Source organism: Polypterus senegalus, chromosome 10 (assembly GCF_016835505.1).
Source record: "Polypterus senegalus isolate Bchr_013 chromosome 10, ASM1683550v1, whole genome shotgun sequence".
NCBI classification, from domain to species: domain Eukaryota; kingdom Metazoa; phylum Chordata; class Cladistia; order Polypteriformes; family Polypteridae; genus Polypterus; species Polypterus senegalus.
The window spans coordinates 135897101-135911676 of NC_053163.1; the positions used below are offsets into that span (position 1 = coordinate 135897101).

General features: G+C 38.3%; 1 protein-coding gene across 1 annotated transcript; it reads left to right on the plus strand.

Moving 5' to 3' along the window:
- Positions 1–6173: 6173 nt before the first annotated feature.
- Positions 6174–10594, plus strand: LOC120536281 (chymotrypsin-like elastase family member 1; the record flags this gene model as incomplete). Its single annotated transcript, XM_039764603.1, has 3 exons — positions 6174–6305; positions 9867–10121; positions 10243–10594. Coding segments are annotated over 3 exons (573 nt in total), but the record flags the coding sequence as incomplete, so codon positions are not given.
- Positions 10595–14576: the final 3982 nt, after the last annotated feature.

Consider the following 14576-nt stretch of genomic DNA (forward strand, 5'->3'; position numbering starts at 1 on the left):
TTTGGATACTTAGTGCATTCTCTAGTGATATTCATCATCTTGTATTAAAATTTAGACAGATCTCACCTCCAATCTTTGTATTGGAAGATTAATTAATTTCAACACTAGTATCTGAATCTTGTAAAGCACAATGGGCAGCTTTCACTGTACACCAGGAGGTATAATACAGATGTTCTCACCAAATTTAATAAGTACGGTGGCATTGCTCACAATAATCATTGGCAATGGATATAGATAGATAGATAGATAGATAGATAGATAGATAGATAGATAGATAGATAGATAGATAGATAGATAGATAGATAGATATGAAAGGAACTATACTGTATATGATTGGAAATTGAAAGAAGAAGGGAGGGCTTTGGAAGATAGAGGATGGAATAAAAATTGGAAGGAGACAGAATATTTGAGGTTTAATGATGATCATGATTGAGAAGTTAGTCTACTGAAAAGAGTGGATAAGTTTTAATATCCAGGATCAATTGTAGCCCAATATGGAGAATTAGATGAGAAAAATCCTAGAGTGTAACGTGGATGGATCAAGTGGTATGGACGTGGGAGGAGGAATATGTTGGCAAAACACTGATGAAATGAAAATACAGGGGAAGTGAAAATGAGGGAGCCAAAGTGAAGATTAATGAAAAAAGCAAAAAAAGATTTGACAGGAAAAGGGTTTGACAGGGGAGAAAATACAAAAAAAAAGGTTGATTAGGCACATCGAACCCAGATAAAAGTTGAAAGAAAAAAATGACCCCACATAGAAGTCGGGAAAGACGAAGAGGAAGAACACTGAGTAGAGATATACTGGACAAATATTTAGAAAACATATTTGGCATTTACAGGTCCTACTGCAGAGAAGCCCTTAGTGTGTCTGACCATAACATCACTCGCTCACTACCCAAATACAACCAGATGATAAAATAAGAAAAGATCAGCGATGTGTAAAACAGAACTGGAGCAGTGACAGTACAATATAGCAGGGCAACAAGAGTGGGATCTGCTACAGTGGAGGTCGCTCTTACCATCAGTAATCAGGTGAAGCTCTGCAAGTCTATTAGATAGATAGATAGATAGATAGATAGATAGATAGATAGATAGATAGATAGATAGATAGATAGATAGATAGATAGATAGATAGATAGATAGATAGATAGTTAGGAAAGACACTATATAATAGATAGATAGATAGATAGATAGATAGATAGATAGATAGATAGATAGATAGATAGATAGATCAAAGCCCTCAAGTCCTATACCATGAGTCACTGTCTCAATGGTTTTGTTATTATCCACTATTACAGCCCATCGCAAATAAAATGGTATCCAAATTGTTTTTTTTTTTAATTTTGTTTTTTCACCTAGAGTTTCCATCATATATTCAAGTTCCTAACTCTTCATTTGCTTGATACCCTTGATGATCATCATCTATGAACTTCTGAAAAGAAAGGGTTTACATTATTACATCTGATTTAATCTTAATGTCATATTAAAAATAAGAAGGAATCTTTGCTCGCCATTCTCTATTATACTCTCTCTGTCAAAGTATTCATAGCTACCAAATCACACAGCACAAAATTTAATTTATCTAAAGACTTAAAATGAGCTGCTGATACAGCATATGCAAAGAAAAAATGTGGTAAGTGCACCTCCTCCACCTCGATGGACCGATTATTGTGTGGTTTGTGGTTGCTTGTTGGATGACGTTTTGTGCAGTTTCCCATCACCAACCAGCTACGACTTTCCCATATGTGGTATTTAATGAAGACCTCCACAAACAAAGAAGAGTAGAGACACTCAGGAGTAGACCATGGAGGGAGCAAACTGGAGCATCACCATTGCTGTCTGGCTCGGCCTGTCATGTCAACTGCATGGTTGGTATTCAGGGCAGTAACGAGCATTATGTATCATTTTAAAATTAGAATTTAACTTATGTGGTACTTCTCGACCAGTTCACTTTGTTTTTCTGTTTTCTGCATTTTAAATTGGGTAAGAAGTATTTTTAAAATATGAATAGTTAGGCACTGTATAAAATGTTATATTTATATCTTTATATTTCATTTTGGCATTTTATACTCTCTTCATTAATCGAGGGTGACTTGAAATGAGTCTATTAAGAAAGCATTGGGCACAATGCAGGAGGCGACTCTGGGCAGGGTGTTGTACATGGTGTACATTATGTGGTGTTTTTTCTGTTCAAAACAAACTTGTTGTTTTAATTCCATTTAAATAGAAGTTTGGTGAGGCTGTCAAAAAATTTGCCATTGAGTTCATTTCAGATTCAAAAGTTAGAAAAAAGCTGAAGTGAGCATAGTGTTAGAAATATGTATCTCTGGGTGTCTATGAAAATATCAAAATTGATTTTCATGTCTTAAAATTACTATTTACATTGGAAAATTATACATTTTTGTATTGTGTAGAGGTCCTGGTTGGCAATATCCCAGCAAAGATAGAACATTTTAGAACAAGCAGTTTACGAGATATCTGCTCTGAATGCTGACACCAAAGTACAATGATAACTTCAGAAAAAAAATTGTCCAGGCTTTTTCAGTCATGTTTACCTTGTTGCGGGCTCCAGGCTTCATGGTTTTGGTCTAGTCTGGTCCCGCACTTATCCCCATTTTCTACTAAAAGAAGTTTGTTCAATGATAACTGTCATAGAAATTGTTTAATTTATCTAGGGTTTTTGCAGTCTGTTCCATTTATTCATTGCACAAGTACTTTTTGAGATATGTAATTCATTTAAATTTTCATGTGTGCACACACAGAGGCCCATACACTATGTGGCTATCTAGGGAGCTTGTTTACTTCATTTCACCCAATGTCAGTTTCAAATTAAGTTGTTCAATTGATTCAACTTCATATTAATTTTATAATGCACTTATTTATATACATAATAAATATTATAAAAGTGAATGCATTTGATTCTGTAGTATTGCACAGTGTATTCCGTTGTATTGTATTTAAAAAGTTTTCGCTCAGTGATTTCCTGCAATGTCACTTAAGTGAAATTTACATTGAGGTGCTGTATGGACCACTATTATAAGTTGACCCATTCTCATTTAGCATGGAAGTGCTGCCTAAAGCTTTAAATGTCTTCAGTTTCAGTCCTGCATCAACTTTCCCAAAAATGTACATATTGGAACATTAGAACATTCTAGACGAGAACAGGCCATTCAGCCCAACAGAGCTTGCCAGTCCTTCTAAAATAACATCAAATCGGGTTTTGAAGGATCCTGAAGTCCTCCCATCTACCACACTATGTGGTGGTTTATTCCAAGTGTCTGTGGTTCTCCGTGTAAAGAAAAACCTAATGTTTGTGTGAAATTTACCCTTAACAAGTTTCCAACTGTGTCCACATGTTCTTTTTGAACTCATTTTAAAACAACAGTCTCAATCCACTGGACTAATTTCCTTCATAATTTTAAACACTTCAATCACGTCACATCTTAATCTTCTTTTGCTTAAACTGTAAAGGCTCAGCTCTTTTAATCTTTCCTCATAACTCATCCCCTGTAGCCCTGGAATCAGCCTAATCGCTCTTCTCTGGACCTTTTCTAGCGCTGCTATGTCCTTTTTGTAGCCTGGAGACCAAAACTGCACACAGGACTCCAGATGAGGCCTCACCAGTGTGTTATAAAGCTTGAGCAGAACCTCCTTGGACGTGTGCTCCACACAGCAGGGCGAAACATAACCTCACATTCTGTTAGCCTTCTTAATGGTTTCTGAAAATCATTTGACAGTTGGCAGTGATGAGTCCACTATGACTCCTAAATCCTTCTCATAAGGTGTACTCTCTATTTTCCTACCTTCCATTGTGTAGTCAAACCTAACATTTTTACTTCCTACCTGTAACACTTTACATTTAACATTAAATTTCATCTACCACAATGTGCCTAAACCTGTATGCTGTCTAGGTCCCTCTGTGATGATTCAATGGATTCAAGATTATCTGCCAATCCACTGATCTTAGTATCACCTGCAAACGTAACCAGCTTGCTATTTATACTCCTATCCAAATCATTTATATATATTAAAATAGCAGTGGCCCTAGCACTGACTCCTGTTTACACCACTCTTAACATTTTTAGGTTGATTTTCTTCTAAATAGGCCCAGGGTGTGAACAATTCAGAACTGTGATGGACTAGCTGTTATGCCTGTTCCAAAAGTGGTTAAAGATTTGGACTTCAAACACTGAGGTTGAGGGGTTCAGATCCCACCACTGACTCCATGTGGCTTTGAGCAAGTCACTTCACCTGCCTCTGCTCCAATTGGAAAAATAAATGTAACTAATTGTATCTCAAATGTTGTAAGTTGCTTTGGATAATGGTGTCAGACAGATAAATAAATGTAAAAATGTGAAAATGTCCAAAATACCTGCCATTCAGATACCCATTACTTTTCTTTTTCCCTAAAATGGCTGCCCTCAGGTGAGGCACTCTGTGTTAAGAGAACACTGCTCTGATGTTAAAAGTAGTAAACTAAACCTGTGTTTTTTTTACAGAAATAAAACGAAAGACCTTTTTCTTGAGAACTTAGCATGAAATAAAAACAATAGGTCAAATTATCTAAGTAGTGAAAGTTGTTTTTCTAAACCAAACGACTTAACCGTAGCTGTTGCAATGAAAAAATTGCAAAGTGTCGATCAACAAAATTAAACAATACAACCAGCATTAAAATAAAGCTCCAAAATTTGAACTTTCAAAATGTTAAATTCTCATGAACTGAAAAACAAAATGATTCAAAGGACAAAAAGTTTTTGAAATCATCAAGACTTGATGCCGTCGGGATAGGCTCCTTACCCCCACATATCTGGTTTGGAATAAACAGCATTGAGAATGTTAAGTTATCCTATCTTTTTACTCACTCAGTCCCAGATAAATAAAGCTGTTAAGGTAACCGCAGACTGAGATGTCTGCATTTTGGAAGATTTTGAAATTAAGGAATAAAGGAAAATGTACTAAGCATGCAGTTAATGATGATGGCTTGCACACTTCAGTATGAAAAGCTGAAAGAGACCCATGGAAAAACACTGGTGGTCACCTTAGGTAAGATCGTCATGACTCTTTTATTTCGGCTGGATTCATTCATTTATTTTTCATCTCTTAACAGAAGTTCACATTTGATTCAGGATGTTCACTCTGATTTAAAGTTTTTTTGTCCCCGAACAGCCAATCAGGTAAAGATACATTTTAAGGACACTCAATTGCTCCACTCTACTCCTGTTGTTTGAATTCCCCAGACTCTTGTAGAAGTGTCCTAATCGATTAGAATTCTACAGTTCAAAACCATTCTCTATGCAGAGTGTAGTTTAATTAATTTGCTCTTCTTATATATAAATGTCTACATGTGGAAGTGTGTGTGTGTGTGTATCTGTCTGTCCGGCCCGGAAATGCGAGGCTACAGCAATGAAGCTCAAAGAGCCGGCAAGGCAGCGCCAAGTTAATGAGTCGGAACAAGAAAGAAGTACAAGGATACACCGTAAATCTCAAAGAGATGGTAAGGCGGCCTCAAGTTAACGAGTCGGACGAAGAAATAAGTACGAGGCTACAGCATGAAGCTCAAAGAGCCAGCAAGGCGGCCCATTTAACGAGTCGGAGACAAAGACGCTTAGCCGCTGATAGACAAGGGGGGCGAGCAAAACGAAATCGCCGACTCTGCGTTTCAATTTTTTTTCCGACGATTTCAATAGTTTCCATGAGCCCGGTCTTTTTACAGCAGAAGTTTACACCGCTATACTTTATAACAAGTTAAATATACTTTGTGTATAAACTACAGTAAATAACTAACAATGATGATTACAGAGTATAGAGATAGATAATTTATTAATTACAACACTTGTAGAGCATTTCAGTGTTGTAGGAGCTGAAGTCTGCCCAGGTAGTTGGGCTCAAGGCAGGATTCACCCCTGGATTCTGGGCCATTCTGTCAACTGTAGAAATGAAACAGTGCCTTTTTCTCTTTATCATTTATGTTGTTTGTAATTTTGTCTTATGTTTTTATTATTACACAAGTTTAAATTTATATTATGAGCTTGGGTTATAAGCTGAAATGCTCATTTTAAGAACATTTAAAATACCAGTCACTCGAAACATTGCCAGGGCTCCTTAGACCTTACCCCATTTCTCCTGTGTGTCTTGATTTTAGGGGTCTTTGGATACAAGATCATTGATGGCCAAGAAGCTGTTCCACACAGCCGACCCTACATGGCTCTTTTACAGATACGAACAATCAGAGGCATATCGACTTGTGGAGGAGCACTGATCGATCCCAACTTTGTTCTGACTGCTGCCCACTGCAGAGGCGGGTAAGTTTTGTCAGAAGCTGGTGCTCTTGTCAGCTCTTTTAATGAAATGCCTTTTTTATTTTATTATTAAGTCTTGGGGTTGAATGGGGGAAAAATATTGGAAACCTAAAGGGTCTACTTCTGACTGACAGCAGTGGGGATACTCCATTCGGAAGTGAGGAAGAGGCAACTTCTTAAGATGCACATGTGTTTGGAAGAGGTAAAGCAAGGAGAAAGTTTTTTGAGAAGCCATTCCAGAGTGCTCAATAAGTCTGAATGAGGACAGGTGGGCTGGCTGATGAGAGGCGTCACAGAAAGGTGTGTGGGAGTGTTGGTAACTCTTATAACTCTGTAGCATTTTGGATTAAGTTCTTGATTTTTGCTTAAAGAACTTAGAATTGGGCTAATTACTATACTAATCTCTTGAGTTAGACACCTGAGCACTAGATTTTTCAATCTTAAAATAAGAATAATTAGGAACCTGCACTAGAAAAAAAAGCCAAATCTGGGTCCTCTTACCCTCTTGACGGGAATTCACTTGTTGTCTGTACTTTAAGTTGACCTCCATTTTTTTTGTTCACAATGTCTTATGTATTAGGATTGCTGATTCCTTCAGGATTGATAAACTTGCTTTGTGTTTTGCCTAAAAAGTATTTGCTTTTTCCTAATTTCTAGCTTTATTGCAATTGACCCTGTATGTTTTCAGTTCTTCAACCAAAGTCTAATATTATCTAACAAAGGTGAAAACACACACACACACACACATTTCAGTTATCATATGAACAAAACTATCCAACACCAAGTGAAACTGTGGAAAAGTAACTGCCTTCTTATACTTACACTCATCTCCTCCTTGGCATTTTAGGGTTGAATACTTTTAACCAATAAATATATGAACAGAAGTGTGTCAAGAAATGCTGTAGGGGCCCCTTTATATCAATGACAATACACCTCAATGGGACTGCTCTCTTATCTTGAGCCAAGTCACAAGTATCTTCTAATTTTTGTTCTTTTTGTGTACTTGTGGGATTTGTTTTTGTTTCTTGAGCTTTTGCAGAGGCTAAATTTCTTCCTGAGACAAATTAAGTACTATCTACAGTATCTATCTATTATATAGTGCCTTTATAATTAGACTTTAAAATCCTTAGCCTCATTTTAGGTCTGTGTAGGCCAGAGCCTGCCATTGAAATATATGGAGGTAGGCTGCTCAGGGAGACACCTCTCTCTAACACACTTGTCCTGGCTCAGCAGGAAACAGGAGATGTGTGCAAAAGGCAAAATGAAGCAACCAAAACCCACATGAGAGACAAGAATCAAAGTCAAAAATCAGATAAGAAGTTAAAACCAGGCAAGACATGTAGATCAATAGCAAAGACAGGGTTTTTCTTTTTGTGTTTAAAGGATTTATCTGCAGATGGGATAAAACTTGGTGCAAATGCTAACCTTTTTTCCTGAACCTGAGGTCTTGACACAAGAGAGCATGCCCCTAGAAACACAGGATGTGTCCCTTATGACAGTTATATAAAATGGCATCTAATATAGAAAAAGTAAGAAGACACTAAGATTCAGCCCTGATCATAATGACAGTAGTGCTGAATACTTTTAGTCAATACATTGTTGAACAGAAGTGTTTTAAGAAACGCTACTGGGGCTCCTTCATACCAACAACAATATCCCTTTATGGTTCCTCACTGAGACAACTTTCTTATACTTAGCAAAGTCACAAGTTTCTTCTTCTTTTTGTCTATCTATCTATCTATCTATCTATCTATCTATCTATCTATCTATCTATCTATCTATCTATCTATCTATCTATCTATCTATCTATCTATCTATCTATCTATCTATCTATCTATCTATCTATCTATCTATCTGTCATATAGTACCTTTAAAATCTGATACGTAACAAAACAATATTCTTGATAGAAGTCCACAGTAATGACCTTTACCCAGCTTACAATTTATCTAAAAAAAAACACATCTGGTTTCAATTGAAGCCTCTCTTATGCTCTTTTGGTCATTTGTTTTCCCAAGTCAAGTCTTTAGTGTTCCAAAGCATGTGCCTTCTTTCTGATTGAGCGCCCTACTGGGCACTGTGGGCAGACTGCAGACTTCCCACCCCTGTACTCCTCCATCCAAGGAGAGCAGATAGTGAAGTGTAAACAGTAAGCACAGTATTCTGCTTTGAAAGTCTATTCAAACACTTTGCCACCGTATGTGTAAAATGTCTTTAGATAGACAGGAATGACCAAAGGCAGTTCAGGCAACACTTGACACAGTAGTGAACTGAGACTACAAGTAGGAAGCCCTAAGCCCTTGGTGTGAGCACCTGTGGTCGACAGATGACCACGTGTCATGGCTAAGGTCTTTAAAAACTGTCTGCCTTTCTCAGACAGCATCCTGAACAGAAGGGACTTGTGTGTCATCAACATTGTGTGCCACCTTTATCACCATCTGTAGTGCTTTACATCTCCGAGCTGAGCTGGTATCATATCATGTTTAGAATGTTATATGGCCAGTTGACAATGTACTCCACTCTGCACATGCAGAAGTTGGCGAGCTTTGATGAAGACACCCAGGTTTGGTGCACAAATGTGAGAAAGTTAAAAGGTTGGTGAGTCTTCTTGACAATAATCGAGATGGGCTGGGTATGCTTTCAAGTTATTGGTGATGGTGGCTCTAAGAAATGAAAAGGTGCTGATGCTCTCCACAGAATCCTCTCTAATGTAGATATGAGAGTAGCCTGCCTCACGTGGTCTGTGATCAGCCCCTTGGTTTTGCTGATATTAAATATCAGATTATTGTCCTGGCACCACTGAGTAGGCAGTTAGACCTCTTCTCTGTAAGCCATCTCATCATTGTTGATGATCAGGCCAATAATGCTGACTACTTATGAACACTCACAGCACAGTCCAGTTCCAGATGCAGAAGAAGGTGAAAACTGAGATCCAAACAAACTTCTTCCTGTGCACAACGTTACGTTTTGCCCTACCGTGATGCAAGCTATGTGAAGATTTGGTAGCACTCCACAGATGTAGATGTTTTCCAATCAAAGCAAAAAGATGAAAGGATTAAAAAGGGGAGAGGAGGCAGGTTGCAAAAGATTGAAGGGTTCTACGAGGAACTGAAAAGGATAGTGAGACACTGTGCTTTGGGGCCAAATGAAACACCAGAGCAGAAGTGGGGCATTCTCCAGGGCCATTACGATAGTGAAGTAGCCATTAGGGGTGAAAACAGTTTGAGCTTTTTTGTTTTCTTACTGTCATATTACTTAAAGACACAATTGCTTTTATATCTTTATTGTAACCTTTAAAAAGAATAAGCATTTCTACTTTTTATTATTTCTATAATCCACATTGTTCTCCTTTCACCTCTACCCACACAGAAGGTCACTATAGTATTATTATTATTATTATCATTGTTTGTTGTCGCTGTTGCAGTACATGGTCATCTGAATTTCTGCTTTACATCACTTCCTGTCTGACTGACTACAGCCCTTGTTCAACGTGGCACCATTGGCATTTCTTTATAGTGATCACAGACCAGACTGACTGTGCCTTCTGTTTTCTTTATTTGTCACAGCTTGAGCACAGTGTCACTCTGACACCTGGCGTGCAGATCATTGGCATTCCAAAGAAAAGATCTTCCACCCTAGATGGAACCAGCTGCTCTGTGGCAGGATGGGGCACAACTGATAACAATGGGCCCACCAGCACGAAGCTGATGGAAGTGAATGTAACCATTCAGGATGTTAACACGTGTACAGCTGCCAAAATCTACGACCTAAAAGAAACTGTGATCTGTGCAAGAGGAGATGGCATCAAGGGGACCTGCTCTGTAAGTGTAACTTTATGACTTGGTTGGTGTTGCTAATTCAAAAGTAAAAAAAGCTGTACAGGATGATCAACAGGCATCAATGATGACATACTTAATGAAAACCCACCATATTCTTTTTCAGGGTGACTCTGGGGGTCCACTGGTCTGTTCTGTCAATGGGAGAAAACCAAAAGCAGTTGGCATTGTGTCTTTCCACCTGGCTAACAGTAAACGGTGCAAAGATCCTAACCGTGATAACATCTACACAAAGGTATCTGTCTTCCGGGACTGGATTGACAGGAATATCAAGGCCAACTCTCCTGCTTGATCAGACACTGTCTGATACAAAGAAAAGACCACCATGCTTGCATTGTGTTCCTGTGCACTAATCTGGCCTTCTCACTCCAGAAATGGAGAGGTTACAGAGTGCAGGGTGGCCATATCATTTTCCCCAATTAGCCCCACCTATCAATGTAACTGCTTGCCTGCTTCAATAAAACCTTCATTCATAAAATGGCTGGATCTCTGTCTTGGGATGGCTGGCTTAGGTTCTTCATTAAGGTCCTAATTAGGGTTGCCAGATTAGAAAATTAGAAATACGGGACACTCTTAAAATCTCTCTCTATATTACTATATATATATAAACTTATACATGTCCCCTACACACCCAGACCAATATATTATATAAAAGTAGAGACATAAGTTAAAAATATAAAGCAAGGATTTTAATGGGTTATGAGGAAAACAAAAGTAAAGTCATTTGAAAATTATGTAATACAAGCTAAAAAAAATTCTGTAAAAGTGAAATCATTTGAAAATATTTATTTAATACCGACAACAGAGAAATATTATTATTATTTGATACAGGCAGTTAGAAAAAAAAGTGGGCTGTGGCAAGTAGTAACAACACACTTTGTTGACCCTGTATGTTGCAATGCTGATGATTTGGGTCATTTTCATCAAAAGAATCTGAGAAAAGAAAGTATAATTACTTATTTAAAAAGTTACAACTAAGTACTGTAAGAAGGTAGTCATTTTTATTACGAAATTTAAAAACATTTGGGTGTCCCTGAAAGGTCAGAACGGGACAGGGGACAAAATTATCAAATATGAGACATGGATGTATAATGGACGTATTGCAACCCTAGTCCTAATGGTTAACAATTTCACATTTAGCTGCAGAGCATGCAGAAGTTTCCCTAAATTCAAGTCTCATTGATAATCTCGTGGCCCACAAGCACCTCTGCTGTTGGCCTGTCAATACGCGCACCTGGATAGAGTTGACACGGATCAGGGAAATGAGCCGGACCTCTTGTAAAATAAACAGAAGGCGATAGAAGAAGGTTTGTGGTAGCCACCCCATTATACGTGAAATGTTGAAGGATGAAAAAGGCAAACAATCAGTAAGTCCAAAACAGAGCTGAGGTACAATGACAAAGATGGCTGATATATAGTTAACTGACTGGAAGAGATGGGATTGGAATTGGAAATGATGTCATAGGGAGGCAGGTTCTGAAGGAGTGGAGGCGGAAATGACGTCTGTAGGAGGCCGGAGGAGGAAGTGATGTTTTTATGAGGCGGGTTCTTCTGATGGTCTGCACAGGGACAGAGAAGAAAGAGTTAGAGTACAGTGCCAACTATCCACACAGAGGGTCACTACAGTATTATTATTATTATTGTTGTTGTTTTGTTGTTGCTGTTACAGTATATGGTCATCTGAATTTCTACTTTACATCCCTTCCCGTCTACCCTGGTCCATTTATTCAAGCCTGTAAATTGTCTCCCATGAGCAAATGTGTGACACTCTCCATATTAGGGGAAATGGGATAATAAAGTGAAAAGGGATAAGCCATTCACATCTAAGATGAAAAGATGAGACAAAAAAGCTTTATTTTTGGCGTATTCTGGCACGTGTACACTTTATAAAGTCAGAGTAACACTTTGGCAAGTACAAATATCCTTAGTCATTAAATATGTGATGGTAAGTCTAAGCTTGTTGTGTGGACAAGATACCCAACAAATTATAAAAATAATAAAGAAAATAACTGACCAAATGATGAAAATCAAAGGAAGAGAAAAATAAGAGAGTGTCAGAATCAGAGCATATCGTTATGTTAAGCACAAAAGACACAATCTAAAAAAAGACAGAAGGACTTTTTAAACTTTTAGAGATTTGTTGGAAACACTAACTGTCATGATCAAGGCTGAATTTTAGGCTCTTATGGCCTGTTTTCTCTGTTAGATACCATTTTGTGTAACCGTCATTAGGGTCGCAACCAGTGTTTCTAGGGGTGTGGTCTCCAGGGTCGTGACCTCGAGTTCTTCAGCTCAACAGGATAAAAGGTCAGAGTTTGCACCAAGCTTTATCCAATCTTCAGAAAAATCCTTTGAAATTTAAGAGAAATTCTCTCTTTGTTATTGATATTCGTTTTTTGCCTGGTTTTGACTTCTTGCCTGATTTTTGGCTCTGTAACAAATATTTTATTTGTTTTGTTTTGCCTTTTGTTTCATGCTGAGCCAGGACACTAACTAATTTTAAGGATTGTTTTGAACTAACCTTTGTACAAACAAGGAACACCAAACTAGCTGATTTCTGCATTAGAAGGTAAATATTATCATGACCCAATAACATTGCAGAAAATAAAATGAACAAAATGATAAAACTACGTTTTTTCTATCTATCTATCTATCTATCTATCTATCTATCTATCTATCTATCTATCTATCTATCTATCTATCATGATATGCATTGCGAATTCAGTCACGTGAAGTTTCATGGTGGTGTAGCAGTACCGATAAGGCAAAAAAAGGCAAAATGATTGCATTGACATGGATGAACAAGAAAGACGCTGGCACCATAAGCACTGTTCACAATGCATCAAATATCAACGTTCATGTTGGGCAATGTGGAAGTCAGTAAGACTTGCACTGTGGTGGGCTACAATAATGCAGGGGGCCTATCAGTTGTGCATCTCAGGCTTGACATTCTACACCCTCATGTGCAAGCAACAGATACACACGTAAAGAAACACACTTCTACTGTCCCTATTGCAATGTTGGGACTATTTTTAAACATCTCACACGAAGGATGTGTACTAAATCTTGTGGATGGATATGATTCTTAAGAAAGGATGAACTGTTTGTGTTTGTTTATTTGATGTAAACAGCAATTCCCTAATACTGATCTGCCACGTGTCTGAGACACCATTTCGGAGCCCCAGATATCTGACCTTCCCAATGGCACCTCCGTCATTGTAGAAGCCTGCTTGTCACTTCTGGTAAATCACCCTTCATATCAGTATGTTGCTGCTCCCTCTGAAGCTCCTGTAGCTCCTCTGTGCTGAACTGTTCTTTATGCTCCTCAACTAACACATCCACATCATCAGCATGGACCTCCAGGCCCATGGACTGCCCCAGAGTCACAATATCCTCCACAATAACTGTAGGCCTAGACTTAGTCTCAAAGCCTTCAAAGTCCCTCTGAGTTACAGCTTCTGGTCACAATTTCTTCCAGGCAGAGTTCATGGTCCTGCAACAGACATCCTCCCAGGCCTTATCAATAAGATTTGTGCAGTGGAGGATATGAAAACGGTTCTTCCTGAATTCTCTCAAGGTCATCTCTCTATTTGAGGTCACTTCAAAGCACTCATAGAAAACTGCCTTTGTGTACAGTTTTTTAAAATTAGGGATGACCTGCTGGTCTATGTGCTGGATCAGAGAAGTTGTGTTAGGGGGCAAGAACCATACAGTGATGAAGTTAAACGCCTCCAACAAGTTGTCTTCCAGGCCTGGAGGGTGAGCAGGAGCATTGTTCAAAACAGGCAAAGCCTTCAGAGCCAAATCTTTCTCTTGTAAATATTTTTTCATAGATGGGTCAAACAATTCGTTCATCCATTCCATGAAGAAACACCCGGTGACCCAAGCTTTACAATTAGCCCTCCACATCACATGTAACTTGCTCTTTACCACGTTATTTTTCTTGAAGAATTTTGGGATTTCCCTGTGGTAGACTAGCAGAGGCTTAACTTTTAAATCCCCACTTGCATTCCCCCACAACAAAAGCATTAGCCTGTCATTCATTGGCCTATGTGCTGGTAAAGCCTTCTCCTCTTGAGTGATGAAGGTCCAGAACAAGTCTGTCTTATCACAAATGAACACTTTCTGGGGAATAAAACCCTGAGCATCTGCAAAGTGCTCAAACTTGTGAACAAATTCATTGGTTGCTTTGTTGTTCTCACTGTCTGCCTCTCTATGTCTAACCACACTATGTATGCCACATCGCTTTTTAAAGTTATCAAACCACCCATGAGTGGCTTTAAGACAAGACTAGAAAGAGCCCTCACCAAATATACCATGCTTTTTTGAAACCAAATTCTCACTTTTCACTCCTAAATTGTATCTAATGCCTTCTTTTGGTCTGAAACTACTTCTGCTAAGGAATGTTAGGAGAAACATTTGTGACAAAGTTGAATTTTG